The following is a 20,624-nucleotide window of genomic DNA, read 5'->3' on the forward strand; positions in this document are numbered from 1 at the left end:
AAGCTCTTGTTTTTTGGGGTGTCTATCATACTTAGCCCTAGCACATGTTTTGCAGTTTTGTACTATTTCCTTGGCAATTTTTGCCATCCGTGGAAAGTAGTACTCGGAGAGTACCTGCTTAACATTTTCCTGTGCAGACCTATGGGCCCTATTATGCTCGACTGTGAGGATTTCCCTTCCTTCTCCAACCGCAAATATGTCCACTACGCGATTTTTGCAATGCCAGAACTTTGTGGCTGGGTATCTTCGCACCAATGCATCTTGTATCATTGCAAGCGTGTGTAAATTACAGTGGAGAGCATTTACGCATTTGGGTGAGACTACATCTTCGAGCTCGTCTAGCAGCGATTCGACGCATGTATAGCTGATCAAGTAGCGTTTCTTATTTCCAAAAAGAATAAAACTTCGTTTTAAGGGGAAACGCGCCTCTTCTAGCACTATCTGGTTTTGAAAACAGTTCAAGGGTTTGTCTGTCGTCTCAATGGTGTTGGTGAGAGATACCTCACTGTGGATCGTTGCTGCGCAGGACTCAATTTCTTGCTCATTTATAGCGTTGAGCTGCTGTCTTGACAAGGCATCCGCAACCAGATTGTCCTTGCCAGGTTTATAGAAGATACGTGCATTAGACTCGTCAATGCGCGCTTTCCACCTTTTGATTTTCGCATTTGGATTAGATTCCGAAACTGCGAAGGTCAAGGGTTGATGGTCAGTGAAGATATTAATGTCTTTCACCCCATACAAATAGTGCCTTAATTTGGCAAGTGACCATACAATGGCCAATAACTCTCTCTCATTGGTTGCATAGTTAACCTCACTGTCCTTCAATGTTCTTGAAATCATTGTTATGGGACGACCCTCTTGAGACAAAACTGCACCTATGCCGTGAGCCGAAGCATCGGTCGTTAGATCGAATGGCTTCTTAAAATCGGGGTACCTGAGCATTACATTCTCGGATGACAAAATATCGCGCAACTTCTGAAATGCCCTCTGCTGCACTTCAGAGAATTGAACCTTTATATTTCTGGACCTATGCTTACTGACTGTTCCATTTTCACCCTTCAGGATATTCGAGATGGGTCTTGCTATTGCGGCGAAGTCCCTAATGAAACATCTGTAATAACTTGCGAGGCCTAGAAATGATCTTACCTCGAACAGCGTTTTTGGTTCTGGATACTCCTGTATTGCCCTAACCTTTTCAGGATCCGTCGTGGTGCCAGTGCTGGTGACTACGAAACCAAGAAAGTTCACGCTTTTCTTAAAAAAACGTGACTTTTCGACGGAGACCCTCATGTTTGCTTCGTGTAAGCTTTTTAGGACCCAATCCACGTGTTTAATGTGGGATTCCTCATCTTCTGAAAAGATGATTACGTCATCGACATAAACATAGCAAAATTTGCCAATCTGCTCTCGCAGTATGTCGTCGATGGTTCTTTGAAAGATGCTTGCTGCATTCTTTAATCCAAAGGGGAGTCTTTTGAACTCGTATTTCCCCCCGTTCACAGAGAAAGAGGTTTTTTCACGGTCGCGTTCAGCGAGTATGATCTGGTGATAACCAGACTTGAGGTCTAATGTTGAAAAGAATTTGGCTCTCCCCAAATTCCCCAATATCATTGATATATTTGGCATAGGGTATTTGTCCGGCACGGTTTTTTCGTTAAGTTTACGAAAGTCCATTACCAACCTCATTTTCCTATTGCCCGCTTCATCAGTGCCCTTCTTGTCTACTACCCATATTGGGTTATTGTAGGGAGAGACGGACTTTTGAATTATATCATTCTTTAGTAGATCTTTGATTTCTTTATTAACGAAATCAGCCGCTCCCATTGGATATGGGTAAAGCTTGGCATAGATCGGTTGCTCGTCTGTAGTCCTAATGGTAGCCACGACTGATGTGTTATACGGCAACGCCTCGTCTGGGTCTGCAAAGGCCTTTTGTCTGGTCTTCAGCATTTTCAAAAAAGAACTTCTAACTAATGGGGATGCGTCTGCACAGTCTACATTTGTGAAATTTACATTTTTGCATTTGTGGAAGGTGATTGGTTCGACCTCCGTGCCCCACTTAAGTTGTCCTGAAGCTAAACAAAGCGAAGCAGATGCCTGCTTTAGCAGGTCAAGGCCTATAATCCCATCAAAGGTTGATAAGTCCGGCAGAATAAAAAAAGTTGCTTTTAACCCAAACATTGAAACAAAGCATTTGTGTGTAATTTGTGTCTCGCCGTGAATGGAGTGAATTTTGAAGGGGGACTCTACCGAGCGGACGCCTTTCAACCCTTTATGTGGCCGAATGAAATTCTTGGCCGCGCCCGTGTCTATGAGGAATTGCATGTGAGTCCCTCCTACTCTTCGTCTGATGACGGGTAGAAGGGATTTACTCCTAAAAAATTAAGGGCATCAGAGTTATAACTAGTAACGTCATTGATTTGTGCCGCTGCGCTGGAGGCAGCATCAGCACACACCTCTGCCCCCTGTCCCGCGCCTTGCGTGACGTGATTCAACCTTTGCTGCTTTCTCAGACCGCCTGTGCGGTCAGATGCGGGGTGCTTCTTGTTCGCGTAAGCAAGGGCCTGAGTGGGCTGCATTACCCTTGAAAAGGAAGGATCGACCTCCATGGGCACTGGTGCGCCATTATTGTTGTGCTGCCTGGTGCTTCGTGGGTCAGTCCGAAATGGGGCCCTGTTTTGCTTGCTAAAGTGCGGATTCTTTGTACCGCTAGCTTGTCTTTCGGCTTGATGCGAATACCTCTCATATTGGTGACCCTGCGCTTTTGCATGCGGCTTGCGCTCTTTGTCTTCAAGACTTTTTGCAAAATTAGCCGCGAATGAGTACCTTTCGTGATTCGACTCGACCTCTTGCGCGAGAGCTAGCGCTGAAGGCAGATCTCTGGGCTTTGCTGCAAAGAGCACATCTGTTAGACTGCGCTTGAGACCCGATATGAACACACGCAACGCATCGTCGCGGAATTTTTCACATAGGCCCTTTGCTAAAGCCGGCTCATATGACATATTAACTTTGTTTGTGAGAAGAGCGAGTTTCTTCTCTACTTCATCATAATATTGAAGCAGGGACAGGCCACCTTGCCTCAAGGTACTTAATTCTTGTTCAATGACATGAATTGGTCTCTTATCACTGTATGTGAAATCTAGGCGATTTATTATCGCATCAAAATTCAGCACAGTACCAAATGAGGCTAGCACCGCGTCTGCGGGGCCCCTAATCTTGCTTCTTATGATGATGACGGCCTGATAATGACGAGAACTGCCATTATACGGTCTGAAGATCTCGTAAGTGGCTAATGCTGCCTGCCTCCAAGATACATACGATTCCTGTACCCCTGCAAACTCAGGTAAGCATTTGACGGCATCTAGTGGCTCGTCACAGTGAATATCGTTCCTAATTCCTATAGCAGCATACGCTACTACTTGTGGGGCGGCAACGTTTGCTACCGCTATTTGTTCAGCTAACTCATTAATTCGTTGAGTTAATACATGTTCCCTCTGCTGGTTTACAGCGGCCTGTTCGGCTAAAGCTTTGCTAGTAGCCGTCCTTATTATTTCCGTAAGCTGATCTGCATCCATTCTACCTGATGGTGGGGGAACTACACAGTCGGAATCTGAGTCGCTAGACTGCCTGCGAGGGTTTCTATATTGGTTGAACCGAGACATGCGCAGGTCAGTGGTCGCGAAAAATAAAACGGGCCGTCAGAAGATGGGTCGAATTACGTCACAGCTCTGAACTACGAGAACTGCATGCACAACTTCAGACACACAGAAAGTAACACAATGTAATTTTATTGACGATCTGAATGATCAATTGCTGCCACTAAAATTCCCAAAGTAGTCACTCTCACTTGGTTCTGATCATTAATTTTTTTTTTTTTTTTTACATGCAATTGCAATATAAAATACTCGCTAGTCCTAGGTATTTTTTTATAAAATAAATTTTAACACTTTTTGTGTTTGAAGAAAAATTTTGGCTAGAGTATCCACTTACAAGATTCAACTAACACAAAACAAAAAAAAAATCCCTTTATAAGATCTGTCAATTGCAGCTCCCGCGCTGCTGTCTTAATTGTTGTTGGTTGTGGAGTCCGACCACTAGTTGGGCGCCAATTATATGTTTTCCAGTCCTGTGGTGACTGAAAGTTAGGTTGAGAGGCGACTGTGCCTCTTATTGCTGGCCTCGGGCTCAGACAATGAAATATGCCATTTAACGAGCAAATGACGGAGTGAATATTTATTTAAGCGGTTTACTGGAAGAACGCTTTTTAACCCTGCTTTTAATTGTTCTTTTTTGAATAATCGAAACAGTTAATTTTATTGGTTTTTCTTATTATATTCACTATTTTTAGTTTTACTTATGTGACACCAATTTTTAGCATGTCCTATCAGTACGAGTTAAAACACGAGACTGATCTATATTTTTACAAATCATAGCCTCACCGGCGTAAGTAGAGTTGCTCTTGCCAGGGCTGTTCCTTAACTTGTCTAGCACCCGATAATAAGTGTTGAATAATACCTTATATTAAGTGTTATAAGCTAACTAAGTGTTATAAGTTAACTTATATATATATATATATTTATATGTACACAACTCTCCGCCTGCCGTCCTTAGTGCCTGCTCCATTCCCGTTGGTCATAAGTTTTTATTCGCTGTTTTCCTTATGTTCCTTTTTTTGGTCTGAGCTGTGTTGTGTTATTCAATAGAAAATTAGTTAGTTTGTTTGTTTGTCTGTCTGTTTGGCTGTTCATTCTCCAGCACACACACACATACATACACACTGTACACACAGCCACTGGTTACACAACAGGTACTTTCGTATTCTCACTCATTCAGTATCATTGGCCATAGCATTACGCATTACGCATTACGCATTACGCATTACGCATTATGCATTACGTATTACGCATTCAGTTTCAATACCAAATCCACTTTCAATACCAATGTCAATCCCCCGCTTTAAGTTCCCTACGCTCCCGTTTTCCCATCAACAAATGGAAATTAGCCGTAAATGCGTTTGTGCGGCAGTAACGACAGCTGCGCCCAAAGGTAGGCTACACAAATCGGGCCAACTGTTGCAGCTCTGATTAGCTGGCCATGCGAGCCCTCAGTGGCATTATGTCACAAATATATCACAAATATAATGCCATTCAATTATAACTATTTATAGATTTCTTTTCACACAACAAAAGAAGAGAAATATAACAAAAAATAAGTCTATTTCGTGCACATCTAAATTGCATAACATAAACTTCATAAAAGATTAGATATATGAGAACATATATAGAGGGAAGAAATATATGTATCGTAGAGTTGTTAAATAGTTAGTTGTAGTTGTATCAGCAGCTTCTTATCAAACTGGACATGGCTACTCTTAACTGGAGCATGACAAAGCGATCTGCGCTGCTTATCAGCTTCAAATGTGTAGGGCAACAGAAAACTGAAATCTCTGAGAGTCAGAGTCTGTGAAGGGACTCAAGACGGCATCTCACTTGACCTCTGCAGACTTAGATCTCAACAATTGAAGGACTATCGCTATAGCTACAATGAAAGTGCTAGCCTTGATGTTGAGAATGAAAATAAATTCATGTAGAGGCACTCTTCACTTGGAAATCTGAGAAGTTACATTAAGGCTACGGAGACAGGGTAAGGAACATCAAATTTAGAGTGCCTGACAGGGTATCAACAAATGGGTATTATTCATGGCCAGCAGACGATGCACAGATGGCACTTAACACATTCAGCTTGCATCAAGTATAAGCCGTGCCGAGTCTGTGCTCTGATTATTTATATGTAAAGGGGAATTCAATGTTAATGGCAGTGGAGATGAATTGTCGGCTTCACATTTTTTATGCACGCATCTGGCATTGGGTAAATGACAAGCAGATAAATGATCCTTATCACGCCTGGTGCTGGCGCTGGTGCTGGTGCTGCCAGCTGCTGCTGCCATTGGCAGTTGGCTATGGGCTATGACGCCAAGGTGACAATGCAAGCGGGCGAACAAAGTGGGCGTTGGCATCGCAATGTTGCACCTGCTGCTGACGCACTGAAAGGAATTGAGTGTCCGCCGGACAAGCTGAGAGCCAGACACACTGACAGACTAGTGAACTTTGTAATAGTAAGAAATTCGCACACGATTTCTGCTTCATTTGCATTGAAACATTGAAAGCCGCAAAGCTTACAAAGTGCAAATGCAACAGAAATAGCAGACGAAGATGTCGCCAATGGCACTTGAAGGTAGGGCAAGATCTCTCGGACGACGTATGGCTAATGCAGTCGACTCCACTCCACTCCTTCCTCTCCTGCTCCAGCTCTAAGATTCAGAGAGTCCCTAAATGGAAGAGGTCATTTGGAAGCGATACATACACATCAAATGGGTTAAGTTCTCGGGACATTCGATGCATGGTCAAAAATAAGAGCAGGGAATCGATAATTATCGACTTTCTGTCTGCTAAATAAATAAATGTCTCGTCTTGCTGGCCATCCGACTGTAGGGTATTGTCCAGCCCGCCACTCGTAACTCGAGCTCTTTCACATGTCTTCTCCCGCCTGCCCCAGCTGGCAAATGAAACGTGTCCGGCACATGCCAAAGGCCCACAGCTATAATAATAGTATATAGTTATAAAAAACAGACAAGTACAACATAATGCGAACAGCAACAAATGGCTACAATAAACAACAATCTGTCAAACCTGTCAAAGCAGCGATTATGCCAATTGTTTGTTCACAGCTCCGATACCCCATTACCTTTGCCTACATACGAGTTCACAAACACACACAGAGAGACATGGAGCCAACCATCCAAGCTTAACGCCCCATTTGCCAAGAGCGCAACAACAGCCATGGCAGAAGTTGTAGACAAACATCGGAGTAGATGCGTTCTACCTGGCGTATGCGTGTTTTCTCTTTGCACACTTGAGCGGCTACAAGAACAACAGCGAGTAGACACAGCTGGCATGTGTGCTCATCACTTAAGCCGCCATTTGCAGCTAGGCGTGTGCCACACCCCCAAGCCCCAACCCCACCCCAGCAACCGGCAGCCCTCACCTGTAGCAGGACAAGTTTATAGCTCATTATGCAACATAATTGTCGGCAACAGCAACGCTGATTGCCGCCAGAATTTACCCTTTGGCCTGCTCACTCATTCACACACTGACACATTTGCCCACACTGCCTGGCTGAGGCGCAGGCAGGATCAGGACAACACGGCTCAACGCAATCGGTGGCGACGCTGCGAAACTTTTAATTGGAAAACTTTTGCATACGCACAGATAAACTCGCTGAGCGCTTGACATCGCGATACACACACACACATACGCAGGCACACTCCAAAACATATGCAAATCGTATGTAAATCTATAAAACTACACACAAGCACACACACACAAGCACACGCACACACATGCTCAGTCAGACGCGCACTTAGCGCCATAGCTTAGGCATTTCCATAAATGCTTTATGTTAATTTGCAGCTGAAGCTGGGCAAAAAAAATATAAAAAAAATTTGCTAAGTGTTGCTGAACTGCGCAGCATGTCAGATATGGTCGACCTGCAAATACCCTGTAAGCAGTTGCCGCTGTGCGCATTGATTACAAAATATTTGGCAGCTAGTGAACTGCCAAAATGCCTGCAACTAGAAGAGCTATCATTGCAATATACCTAAAGACAAAAGACGACAAAGTCTTGTCCCTAAACTTACTGAACTTTTAGCTCTTCAAGTAGGACCTTTATAGAGCAGAAGCTGTGCGCCTTTGCCTGCTGCCTGCCATTTTCGAGAAACTCCCTTTACGCAATTTCTGGGCATATAAAAACTAACTGTTATTGCTCAGTTTTTTAATCTTAATTACTCCGTGCACTGGGTTGCCATAGTGCAACCTGAACAGGTAAATTTGTAATAAAGTGGAATTGGTTTCTGCATAGATACGGGGCCAGTGCAACTAACGTTGGACACAACTAACAAGAACCCTCAGACATCATAACTGATGAACAAAAATCTATTGAATTTATGTGCAGTTAAAAAATTGCAAAACTGTTGCATTGCAACTTTGAGGACAGCTTTGCAACTACACGAACTGCGCCACTTTTTGCGAGAGCACGCCCTAATGGCATTCGAGAACTGGTGCTAGAGTATTTGCGCTGCTCCTATTACGGCCTGTGAGAGGCTGCCGATGTTTGCCAGTTAATTGCACCACCCATTATCGCCCCCATCTAAGCTCATGAATTTCTGATGAGTAGCTGCAGCAGAAGAGAAAGTAGCAGCAGCAGCAGTGGCAGTGGCAGTAGCAGTAGCAGTTCACATAGCAAATGCAAACTCGACTCAACTGGAATATTATTTAACATCGTGCAACACGACAAAGTGACAGCTATTGCTTAACATTCAAGCTTAAGCCTCAGCCCCAGCCCATTCTAAGCAATATTTCAGCTACTTGACATTTGCTTTATCGAGCTTCGGCATTGCTTTTTCAATTTTATGCCCTATCATCAATGAATGTGGAAGGCAGGATTAGTTTGCTATGCTTAACAGCTGAGCATAATCCAGACTACGACTAACTGGCTAAAGAGCTGCCTGTGATTATTTGTAATGCAAATTTATGTAGTTAAATAATTAAATCAATCGCAATTTCCTGTCTAACATAGAAGCTGTAAAGATGACAATTACAATTTGACAATTTCATCAAAGAGATCTGGGGCAAAAAGGGGCACAAAGCATGGGAAATCTCTGCCTCACAATGCATTCGATGCCAACTATTGTGGTCATTCAATACGATTGTTGTGGCTTCTTCAGTTTAGTTGTTGCCAAAGCTGCAATCATATAAAAGAACTTCAATTATCTGTGTGTCATGTAGTGTATGGATTTATGTTATACTGTTTGCTCCGGCTTGATGGGGGCAGTGGTTGCGTCTGTACCATTGGCAATTCAAAAGCGACAGCTCCATTGGGCCCGGCTTGACCGCAAGGACATGCCGAAAACCCAATTCAGGCGATTCACAAAACCCTTCCCCGCTCCCCGCTCCCCACTCCCCCTCAACCGCTTCTTCATGCAGCCAATTGCTGTGCTCCGCTCAGACAGCCAGTTGCTGCTTTTTGTTGCGTGGCATAGTTTATGATTACAATATTTTTCATAGCATACTTGCAGGCGACACGTAAACACCAACTGCCAAGCGGCATTCCCATGTTCTACACAATTCTGATGCTGTTGTTGTTGCTGCTGTTGCTGTTGCTGTTGCTGTTGCCGTCATTCGTTTGTTTGGCTGTTGCCCTTTTGTTTGCTTGTCGCAACTTTAGTGCTGTGCCAGTTAACAGGCATTGACTGTAGCAATGGCAGCTAGCCGAGCGAATCGCCAGCTACCGCTAGAGAATATATCCCATTCAGGCTTCCTAGGCCAAACGGCTGCTACATTTACTCTCTTAGCGGGTATTATGTAATTGTGACAGAACAACAGAGATAGCTCTGTATACACTAGGTCAGTTCAAAGAGAATCGTGTTTGATTTTTAAGCTTCAGTGTTTTCATGAGCCTTTGTCTCCTCCTTGATTATTCTAAAAAGAGAAGCAAAGATCTGTATCTAGCGCATAAACCTGACCTGCCCCTAACACTGTTTCTTCTAAAGATGGTATCGTGTGCGGCTTAGTCGGATCCTTCTATGAATGAAACAATTTGAGCTGACCTCTTATATTCTCCTTATCATGATACTTAGATCATCATGGAGCGATAGCTATATAGCCTGATACTATATAGCCGATACTATATAGCCTGAAGAGAGTGTCAAGTGCGGCATGCGTAAGATTTCACTTGGTTATAGTTTTATTTCTTATTCAAGCAGTTACTGCTGGGTATTTATTTTTCATTTAGTTCAGTGCAATCGAGACGCGACGAGTTGCCAATTTGTTTACCTTTTACGACAGCTCAACAAAGACGGAGACAGAGAGGGATAGTGACAGGTGGATAGAGCCAGAGGTTGTTAGTGGAGTCTCGCTAATGATTGAAGTGGCTGCTTTACCAGGTTTTAAGCACCTGCCGCCTGTCGCCATCATTAAAAACGCATCAATCAATGAAATCAATGCACAGGAAACAGAAACAATCAAACAAATTGACGCGCTGGCAGCGCAGAGACGCCCAAATGGCTAAGGCTAGGGCGTTAGTCTGCAGGATAAATTAGTGCTCTAATGAACAACAGCAACAACAACAACATCGTCAACATCTTTGCCTTAATCATAATAATCATTAACATAATCGTTCGCTTTAGCCTGCGGCGCCAAAGCAAACGCCTTCAATTTGCGCACCGTTAGATACGAAATATCAATAACATTTCATGCCTTCGATGCAGGAAATTTGATGCGCATTGAGCGTATCTATTCACAAGTGTTTAATACAATATCTCAATTAAGATTTGACTGTTTCAATTGTTAACAAATTGCCACAAAGTCATCTTATGGCCAGTGCTGAGCTGCCATTACGAGAGCGAGACAGCGACGTCGCTATAGCTCCCTTTCTCCTAGCATCCTTATACCTGAACCTGCAAAAGTTCTAATACATAACGATAGCTGTTCTGAGATATATACAGACACAGTATACAGTAACTAAAGATAAGTATTCAAATCTTCAGATCTTCAGCCTAGGGTCTCAAGCTATTTTGATTGTCTGTCCCGACAAGGATCGATAGCTGATCATATATAACTGTATTTCCATATGCTGCATGCTGTCAGCAACAGCTGCCGTCAATGTCTGTCAAAATTCGTACTTTTCAGTAAACAATAGAGACCAGTATGCTCTAGGCGAGAGTGCCCGACTAGCATATACCCAGTACACTGCAGTGAGCTGCTGCATGTCTGATCTTTATGGCTTTTATATGGGAGCATATATATGTTATCTAATATATATTTATAAGCAGCATTATTAAAGGGGCTTTACGGTATACAAGAATAAATATTTCGAATTTCTGTTAACTAATTTTAGCAGTTTACTTTCGTAGGCAGACAAACGGACGTCAGCCGGGCATGGCTATCGATCAAATTAGCTCGTCTTTATTGTGTCTGCCGTCCGTTCACTTCACGTGCCGCAGCACAAGCTACCCTTTTGGGCATTTGCAATGGATTCAGGGTATAGCCATCCATTGTCGATTTGATTGTGCGCTGCATTTTGGCAATTCGTGCGGACTCCAGAGATTGAAGTGGAAAATCAGTTAACTTCATATGGTTATCCCTTTGGCTCGCTTATCAACCATTTGACGTTCCAATGCCAATTTGCAATTTATCTGCACATTTCATTCGGTTTCCCATTTCTTTTCTTCGCTCGACTTGAATGTGTACACATCTGTTTCCATATGTACAAATTGCTGAATGGCTGAATAGCTGAATAGTTGAAGCCAGCAGCTACGGCCATTGCTGTTCAGCTCTTGCGTAAGCAATCCGCGATTAAAGTTTTCGTTTTCATTTTCACATTTCAGAAAAGTGCCTCTACTTTAGATGGTTGGCTAATGCCAAATATGCATTACAAATTCAACTAAAATAAATATAAATATATATATATATAAACTAAAATATGTGATACTCATCGATACTCGTTCAGCAAGTGGAAAGAGCATATTGGGCTGACTGTCATGAGACCTTAAGTGTGGCACATATGAAACTCCTTTATTTAGTGTGTCAGAGACTTGAAATTTTGAATTTATATAGCATAAATAGTTAGGCCAATATTAAAAATATAAAGTAGATATATCTTAGGGCTGGCAAGGAAACCCTATGATAGTTGAAACACTTTCTGGATCTGCTAAAATTATATATATAACGAGCGTCGTGCAGTCGTTGGCGCCCGACTGACTTGATTTTCTCTGCTGCTTTAGCGGCACATAATCGCTCTACAAAAAACATTTATTTTTGGCGAGCTCTATTTAGTAAATCCTTTAGTTTCAGGCATCATAGAAAGAAGCATTTAACCCAGATTTAACTTGTGCTGCTACAAACTAATTGACTTTCAAACTAAGTCACGTGGCTGCGGCCTTTGCAAATTTTAATTGCTCAAAAAAATTACATACTGTTGGCCAAAAACCGGAAGCCTATATATGTGTATATATCAGATATATTTTTAAAACAAAATCAAGTCACAGAGTGAAGTGCTGCAAAGCTGCCCCAAAGACTTATTCTGTGATTTCTATTTGTGTGCCGTAGTTTTCGACTCTGACTGTATTTTTTGTGGAAAAGTTATCTCTGGCTTGGTGTCATTGTTGGTGCAAAGGATTTTCACATATATTTTATAACAGCCACTGCTGACGCTTGACAAATTCCAGTTGTTGGGCTTTAGAGTACGTAAATATGAGAGTAGTATGATAAAGCTGGATGTGTCCAACTTGCTGTGTAATGCTTTGGCAAACCATAATTGAAAGCATTTTGATTGTTGTAAAGAACTTTCACTACACTCTGGCTGAAGCTGGAGCTGGAGTCTGATTGCTCTGCTGGTGCATGAGAATGTAAATTTGTTTAACAAGGGAATGCCAACAATGTGTGCATAACTGACCCGCCCCGTCGCAGCGCCAGGCAATAGGCAAGCATGCCAAGCCCGCTAGCTCGGAGCCACCGCAAACATCCTGTGGACTGCCGCTGGTTGAGTCGGTCACACTGGCTGGGACATGAGCATGGACATGGTTTGACCCACTTAAAACTAGCGCTCGCACTGGGCGGTGGACGGTGGGCGTTGGGTAGTGGATGGCGCGCAGGGCTCGCAATACGTTCGCGTTTTGCTGCATAAATCATGCGCCAAAAACGCAAAGTCCTGCCCCACAGGATGCGAGGATATGCGATGTGGGCCACACGGCGAGCCAAATGAATTTGTAAACAGGTGCAAATTAGGTCAATATTTGTAGCACGAGTTTGCCAACAGCTGTTGGCTGCCAAAGCAAAAGGTGCCTTTGGCCGCCGCTTTCCTTCTACTTCACATCCCACTTCGCCTCTCCCCCTACTCCGCCCTCTCCCTAAAAGGGAATGCGTAAGTGTGTGTCCCATACATAAACATGAGATATGAGACGACGGCGACGACGACGTCACTGACCCAAAATTCAAATGTTTATGCGGGGCCAAAGAAAGACGCATTCAACATATTGTTCTTGCTCCCGTTGTTGTTGTTGTTTTTGTTAGCTGTGGATTTTATTTGAGAAATGTTTTGCTGAAACTAGACTAGCTTTAAATATTTCTTTCCGCATATATTTCGAACTTTTCTTAGTTGGCTAAAGTTGAAGCCAGTTCCCTACTCTCAAACATCATCTATCAAAATAATATTAAATGATTCGTTGATCAACATTGTGAACTTAGAGCTCATATTTCAAATTGTTTAAGCAAGTTCATGCTTTCGTATGTTCCACAGTCTTTGAGTCATAAGAAAACTTTATTTAAGCTAGGAAATTTTTCAATAAGAAATCAAAAGCTAGAATTACAAAGTTCTTAAGGAAAGTACATTAAGCTCTATGAATATATATAATATATATTTATTTATGTATATATACATTTATTTATGCTTCCTTCTTGTGCTTCAGTTGACAGCTAATAGCTAATAAAATGACATATCATTATGATTAAACTGAATAATTGTTGAAATTTTTCTGTGCTTTAAAACATATTTAACCATTAATGTCATAAGATTTTGTATCCCATGAAGCCCATTTTATTGATATTAAAAATATATTTCTTTATTTTATTATGATTTCAGCTTGTGTAACTCTAAAGAAAACACGCGATACTCAGACTTGATTGACAAATTGCTGAAAATTTCAGTTTGAATAATGAGATTAAAATTTTAAGTATAAGAGTTTTTAATATTTATTTATTAACTTTAAAATTGTGCAAGTTCAAAACTAATTTTTGGCTACATTTTTATTTTCCTCGAAAGTCAGATAAATTTCCAATTGAAATAATGAATGAAATGTTTTTGCTCATATAAAACTTGATAGCTGATAGATCGACAGTTGATGGAATCAGGATCAACAAAGGATCAACAAGCTGTCTAAGCCAAACAACCGATAGACGCTGGTTCGAGCTCGAGATCGATTCCTGAATATATCAAATTAAGAGCTTTTTTCTTATATTTGTGTAAATTTGAGATTTTTTCTTTAATTTTGATAAACTCTTTTGCCTACATAGTGTTACTTAAGTCTCAGGCTTAACTCTTTAGCATTACAATTTTGCTATATATTTTGTTCGGGTTTGTTCCACAGTGTGTTAAAATCAAGCTTGCACTGAATCGCGCCTGTTGGTGTATGCCAAAGATTTTGTTTGCAACTGACATAAAATTTATTGGCAAACTTACCTCAGACATTTTGGGCTGTGTTGCGGGCAACTTTGTTCTGTTGATTGTTGTTGTTGTTCTTGTTGCTGTTGTTGTTGATGCTGCTTAAATTAATTGTTGTAGTTGCGGTTGCTGTTGCTGCTGCTATTGTAATATAGATCGTTCAATTAGTCAGCACGTCGTGGCCGCAAGCGGTGGCAGCTGCTGTTGCAACATGCTACGATGGCATCCTGGCGACACATGGCGTATGAGTAATATGCAGGATATTTGATGCGAGTTCGTTGCTGTTGCCGTTGCGCTGGCTGCATGGAAACGACATGCAACAAGTGGCACGGCATGCTCCCAGCTGCTGTCTGCCTCATCGCCGCCACATGGCTGTAAAACACACACGAAACAGACAAAAAAGTTCACATCGAGAGATTAGTGAATGCACATGGCCTGGCTCGACACATTAATCAAACAATGCGACAGCGAGGGCTAGCGGGTAAAGGAGGATGGAGATGGCTACGGGACAGGTGACGCGAAAGGGGAAATGCAGGGTGACAGGTAGCAGCTAGCAGGTAGCCGTTAGCCACGCCGAGTTGTCGACCTTACGGGCCGTCGAGTTCAAGAATCTTTTGGGTGATAAATTTCGCACGACGTCGCCGTCGACGTCGACAGCGACAGCGCTGTCGCGTCAATGGCGGCGGCAGCTGGTCTGGTCGGTGCGGTTTGTGTATGCCGCCGTTCCACTTGACCGTTGCCCCCTCTTGGCCTACAGCTATTGTTGTTTCTTTTGCTCTGAATCTGTGCTTTGCTCACGGCTGCAGCATTTGGTACAAGTGTACCAAAGACGTAGGTACGCTCGCATCATATACCATCTGGATTTATATGTCTACTACGACTTGGATCTGTATGGGGAATACGATAAATAACTTGTTTCTAGCTCTCATGACTAAGAGAACACGACTAATGACTGAAATCAATCATTTCAAATTTTATTTGGCTTCATAAGAAATGTCATAAAAATCAAATTGTAAAAATCAGTTTGCTGGAATTATTCAAAAATAGATTTCCTGAAATGTCTCAAATGCATGTTCAAACGACAATTTGAATAACAGATCTGAGTGGCTATAATATCGTGTACTTAGGAATTGCGCTCAATTTGTAAAATTTCAGTTTAAATGACAAAATTATTTTCTCTGTTTTTTATTTATTTTTTTTTTCATTTTCAGTTTTGCAAACTGTAAATTCCGCTGAGAAATGATATAGTAAACAGTGCGTGCCACAAATAGGGGAGCGGTTGAGTGTGCGTGCGTGTGCATGGGGCGGGCACTCGGCGAGGGGGACGGCGAAGCGAAGAGTATAACAGTGTAACATAATCAGCATAATAAGCATAGCAATGATAATCAGGGGCTATAATGTACATTAATAACATCATTGCCGTTGTGCTTCCGCCCGAAGTGAGACGCACAGCCACAGACCACAGGCGCGCACACACACGATTTACCAGGCAGAGCGAGAGGGGGAGAGGGAGAGGGAGAGAGTGGGGAGCTAAAGTAAAATTGGAGGAATAGTTTTGCTTAGCAGTGAGCAGCAAGCAGCGTGCAGCGATTGCGGCTGAGCCAGCTTCAATTATATAGAAACATATTCAAAAATATTCAAATCGAAATGATTATCAAATATAAAGACGGTAATAATAATAATGATATTGATAATCAGCAATAGTTACTATGTATTTGGCACCATTATTGGGCCTGTTGATCAAATATGCATTCCATCGAAGTGCAGCCCACACTGACAGCAGCAGCAGCAGCAGCAGCTAATTGCCACCAATTATGCCTATTATAATTGAAAGCTTAACATTTCTGTAGTCGTGGTCCTTTAATGAGCTGTCAGAGTCAAGCTATGAGCTGTATATGAGCCTGCTAGACAATCTGATACGATATTCGCTGTTGGCAGGGAGTGCAGGAAGAAGATCTTCAATAAGCTGCCAGAGCTTAGGTTAATCTGTCTGTCAATATATTCTAATAGAAGACTAACAATTTAATATGCTGCCAGAGCTTAAAATGATGTCACTTTAAATTAAGCATGCCTCAATTCTGCTTTCTATATACTTGAAGTGATTTACGATATTCGGTTTTCCGCATCCAAAATGCAGACTCGCAGAAAATTGAATATCGGAAATGCAGTTAGAGATCAGATGTTCTATTATTGTTTCTTATATTGCCAAAAGCAAACATGCCCAAGCATAGTTAATAAGCTACTTGAAGTTTACGATATTCGTTTCGTTTTTCAAATCACATGGAAACGCTGTCAATACTAAGAGACGTGTCAAAACGATTAAAAAAGCTGTTTGTTATGTTTTTCTAATTTCCCTGATTGAAGCTAATTTTGTTTGTCATTTGCGGAGTCTGAGAATGTCAAGATTGTGTTGAAACGAAGCCCCAAAGTCTACGATATACGTGCACACACAAACAACTGTCGTTGGCGGTGGGTTAATGACGATTTTTACCAACTGTTTAGCATTCCAGAGTCGGCTTAGCGTCTTTCATCTCGCCGGTACCAGATGGGACGGTGCCAGCTCGTGCTCTGGTAATGAGCGTTTTTGTGTTAATCGACTTAATCAAGTTGATGGTTCGGTTCGGTTCGGTGCTGTATTGTGGATGCTCGATTGTTAGTTGACTTTAGCCACGGGGATGACAACTTGCTTTAGCCTGTCCGCTTGCTCGGTACCTGCTGTTGTCGTTGTCGTTGTCGCTGTGGGCAGAATTAATTCATTTGGCCGATTCGTGGGCAAGCGCAATGCATTATGAGAATGCATTATGCATGGGCGCATGTGGCGAATGCGTGATATTGCCAATATACGCTTTGTCAATAGCAAACGATTATTTGGAATTATAGTTGGCGAACGCAGTTTCACAGCTCGGGCTCGTAATCAGCATATATTCGAGAAGTGCTGCAATTGTTTCCAGGAATTCTGAATTTTCGGCTTTCAGCTGGGAAATGATTTCGCATCGAAGCACTGAGCAAAGCTTGAAATTTGATTGTCGCCACATGCCAAAGAATTTGTGTCGATGTCACTTAACACTAAAGCCGACGAAATCTGAGCAACAAGCCAACGCAATCAACCGAGCTCGGAGAGAAACAAACAGCAACGACTCCGAAGGCAAATGCCAAACAAATTCACATTCCCAACACAATTTTTAGCTGCGTTTTTTAATGTTTGTTTTTTTTTCTGTTTGGATATTTAGCTGGCAGCAAACTGAATGCAATTCCAGATCTCTAGAACCACAAACCCCACTTACACAGCGAGAAATCAATAAATATGCTAATCTAGCGAGAATAAAATATTATGCAATGTGCACACATCGCAACGAAAGCTAATGAAAACAGCACGACGATGAAATACCTCTACTTTTTATATAAATTATAGTTCTACGATCAATTCTCACTATCTAAACTATTATATAAAACAGTAGACAAGTAGATGTAAATAGCTAAGAAGATATAGATGTAGTTATATATATAGATATATATATGAATTGATATATTTGAATATATTTCTTCAGATTTAACTGGCTTAGAAGGAGAGTTACTTAAACAATAATATAGTATATCCCAATATTTAGTTCATATTTGTATTTGAATTGATTTCACTATGCTCAATTTAGCTCCTATTCGAATCACTTGACTCTAATTTATTAAAATGAGTTTAAGCTTTTGCTGGTGCCATTAGCTGGGGTTTCTTTTAAGATGCTCTGCGATTATCAATATTATAGTTAATATATAAGAATATCATATATCCATTGATAGGAGAACTGACTTTATTAGAGAGCCGCAATCGCTGCTTTAATAAATGCACTCGGGCGAGCGATGCAGCTGCAGCTTAAGCGGGAGAATCGCGGTATTCGCAAGTCGTGCATGCCCGCAAATAGTACTCTTGCTAATATGCATTTTGATGAGTGTAATTTGGTTATTAATGTAATTCATGTAATTGCCTGTTGCGATACAAAGACTCTGACCATTATCAACATATAGTGGCAGAAGTAATAGGATTTTTCATTGCATTCAGGTGACTCGCAGATTGCAAAGGCAAAAGTGTGACAGGTAACGGAATCTGCTGTAGGTGTTCGCTGCCAACGCTTGCAAATTCCAATCGCAGCAACTGGCAACGGTTGCATAGCATTAACAGCAAACACTTCCTTCCTGTCGATGTCATTTTTTATTTTTCCTCTTTCTGCATTGTCATTGCAGACCCAGACGAAGCGCCGTCTGTCTGTGAGTCTCAGTTTAATGCATGTGCCATATATATATATATATTTATACAGATATATATATACATATATGTATATATGATGCAGTCCCATTTACCATTGCCGCAATTTTTATCTCGCTGCTGACGTCACAAAACTACAATATTATCATTATTATTTATTGCAACTTGTTTGAGCCCAGCCAGAGGTTTAAGAAAATGAAAATGAAACACAAAATGCTTTACTTCCTGTATAAAATGTGCATTGTTTTTGTAGTTGTAGTTGCTGCTGCTGATGCTGCTGCTGCAAGGCAGCTGCGCTCTCAAGATCTCAGACTCTATAAGCAGCATCTCGAATTACATTGAGCACTTGAAGAGCTTCGTTGTCTGCTGCTGCTGCTGCTGCTGTTGCAGTAGCCAATGTCAAGCGTAGCTACTGCTGCTTGCTGCTGCTGCTCCCCACGCGGCATTCAACGTCGTCAACGTCAACGTCGACGTCGACGTCATTGTCTGCGCTGCGTCTGCGCCGCAATTAATTTGTATCAGTTGCGCGCTTGTCACGCCTACAGAGCGCACTCAATACTCAATGCTTCGACTCTGACACGCTTTTGTATACCCTGTACGCATTGCAAGCGCTCAGAACGGGCAGTTTAGTTTATAGATACGCTCACTTTTGGTGCAGATTAGTACTCTCATTAGAGACAAAAACAAAGCTCTGAATAACAAACTTGCCTTGGCTCCAATGGCAGCCCAGCTTTGTGTGCAGAGTACTTGCAAGTCAATCAGTCCCGCTTAAAGTTAACTCACTCGTTTTTCCTATTTTATTTTAACGCTCTTGTCACACTTTACAAACACCAGCAGCAACAGCAGCAATAGTACTCGAACCCATATTGTTTGTTCAATATTTATAGGGATTATGTCATTTGACAGAATGCATTTCTTGGGTGTTTCGCATGGCGTCTTTCGACTCGTATCGCTGCCCAGTGGAATGCCGACACATATCAGGAAATGCAGCTGCAGGGGAATCCCCTTGAGTGCCCTGTGAAAGCCTAAGAATAACACAATTCCAATTGGATTATCGCACAATCTCAGAAAGCTACAATGATGAAGCACTCAACAGCCAGGTGAGAAACTTGACCTTGACCCAATTTAACTTGAGCAGCATTATCGAAAATTGATTATATAGTTTCATGCCGTACACACGATACTTAAGAATTAATAGAGTTTACTTTTCAATTTATACACACATATATATGTATATGCTTATGAATTTAATCAGAATGTGACTCTGTGTAAAAAAGCTTAGGATGCAGCAAAATTTCAATTATCTCCGTTGGAAATCCAATGTGTCTTTTTGTGTGTGTCCATGATTGGATTGCTTTGAACACGTATAGAATGATTGGAATACCAGCTCTGCTTAGGGTTCAGGGTATCTCTCAGTCGTGGACTCCCCACTGGAGCACTCTCACTTGTTGTACTATTGAAATCATAAATTCTTGTTAAATTGCACATCTTCACTATGTTTGTTGCTTTAGTCCGATCAGATGTTTCTTTATTTCCAGCCTGACTCAGATTTTTCAATGTTCTATTAGCTATAGGCTATAGCTGCGCTAGCCTTTGGAATCATATATTTTACTGTTAATAAATTATATGAATTGCCCAAGCAAAGCCTGAAATGCATCCTTCACCTAAGCCAGCAGGAAATCATATTGGAAGAAGGTTTTATAGACTAGATTTTCGATTTCGGTTTCTCAGCCGCCAATCATAACAATGTAGTTCACACATATGCCTGTATGTATGTATGTCTCTGTGTATGTATGTCTGTATCTATGTGCATATTTATGAGCAGCACATGCACAGCATCTCTTTAGTTAATTGCTTTCGATTGCTGTTGTTGGCAGACATTTTACAATGTCCATTGCGGTTTGTTGGATGATTATGCATAAATTGGTTATTAATATTTAATATGCGGCATTAGGCGGGGTCATTATTGTGGTACAATGACAGAAACAGAAACAGAAACAGAAACAGAAACGCAAATGCATAAACAAAAATATCTGTATCTATGCAGACAGCCATGCTGTGCGTGTGTCCACATTGTTGACTTTGCCACTGAACT

General features: G+C 41.6%; 1 protein-coding gene across 2 annotated transcripts in view; it reads right to left on the bottom strand.

The window, feature by feature from the left end:
* LOC111593022 (adenylate cyclase type 9) overlaps positions 1 to 20,624 on the bottom strand; it is a 57,724-nt gene that overhangs the window by 26,870 nt on the left and 10,230 nt on the right. For both annotated transcript variants that reach the window (XM_023305563.2, XM_030224124.1), the window contains exon 2: positions 14,293 to 14,646. In XM_023305563.2, coding sequence (XP_023161331.2) covers positions 14,293 to 14,301 — 9 coding nt within the window. In that variant the 5' untranslated portion in view covers positions 14,302 to 14,646. The remainder of the gene's footprint in view (positions 1 to 14,292; positions 14,647 to 20,624) is intronic.

This window comes from Drosophila hydei, unplaced genomic scaffold (assembly GCF_003285905.1).
Source record: "Drosophila hydei strain 15085-1641.00,03,60 unplaced genomic scaffold, DhydRS2 tig00000361-arrow-arrow-pilon, whole genome shotgun sequence".
Lineage (NCBI taxonomy): Eukaryota > Metazoa > Arthropoda > Insecta > Diptera > Drosophilidae > Drosophila > Drosophila hydei.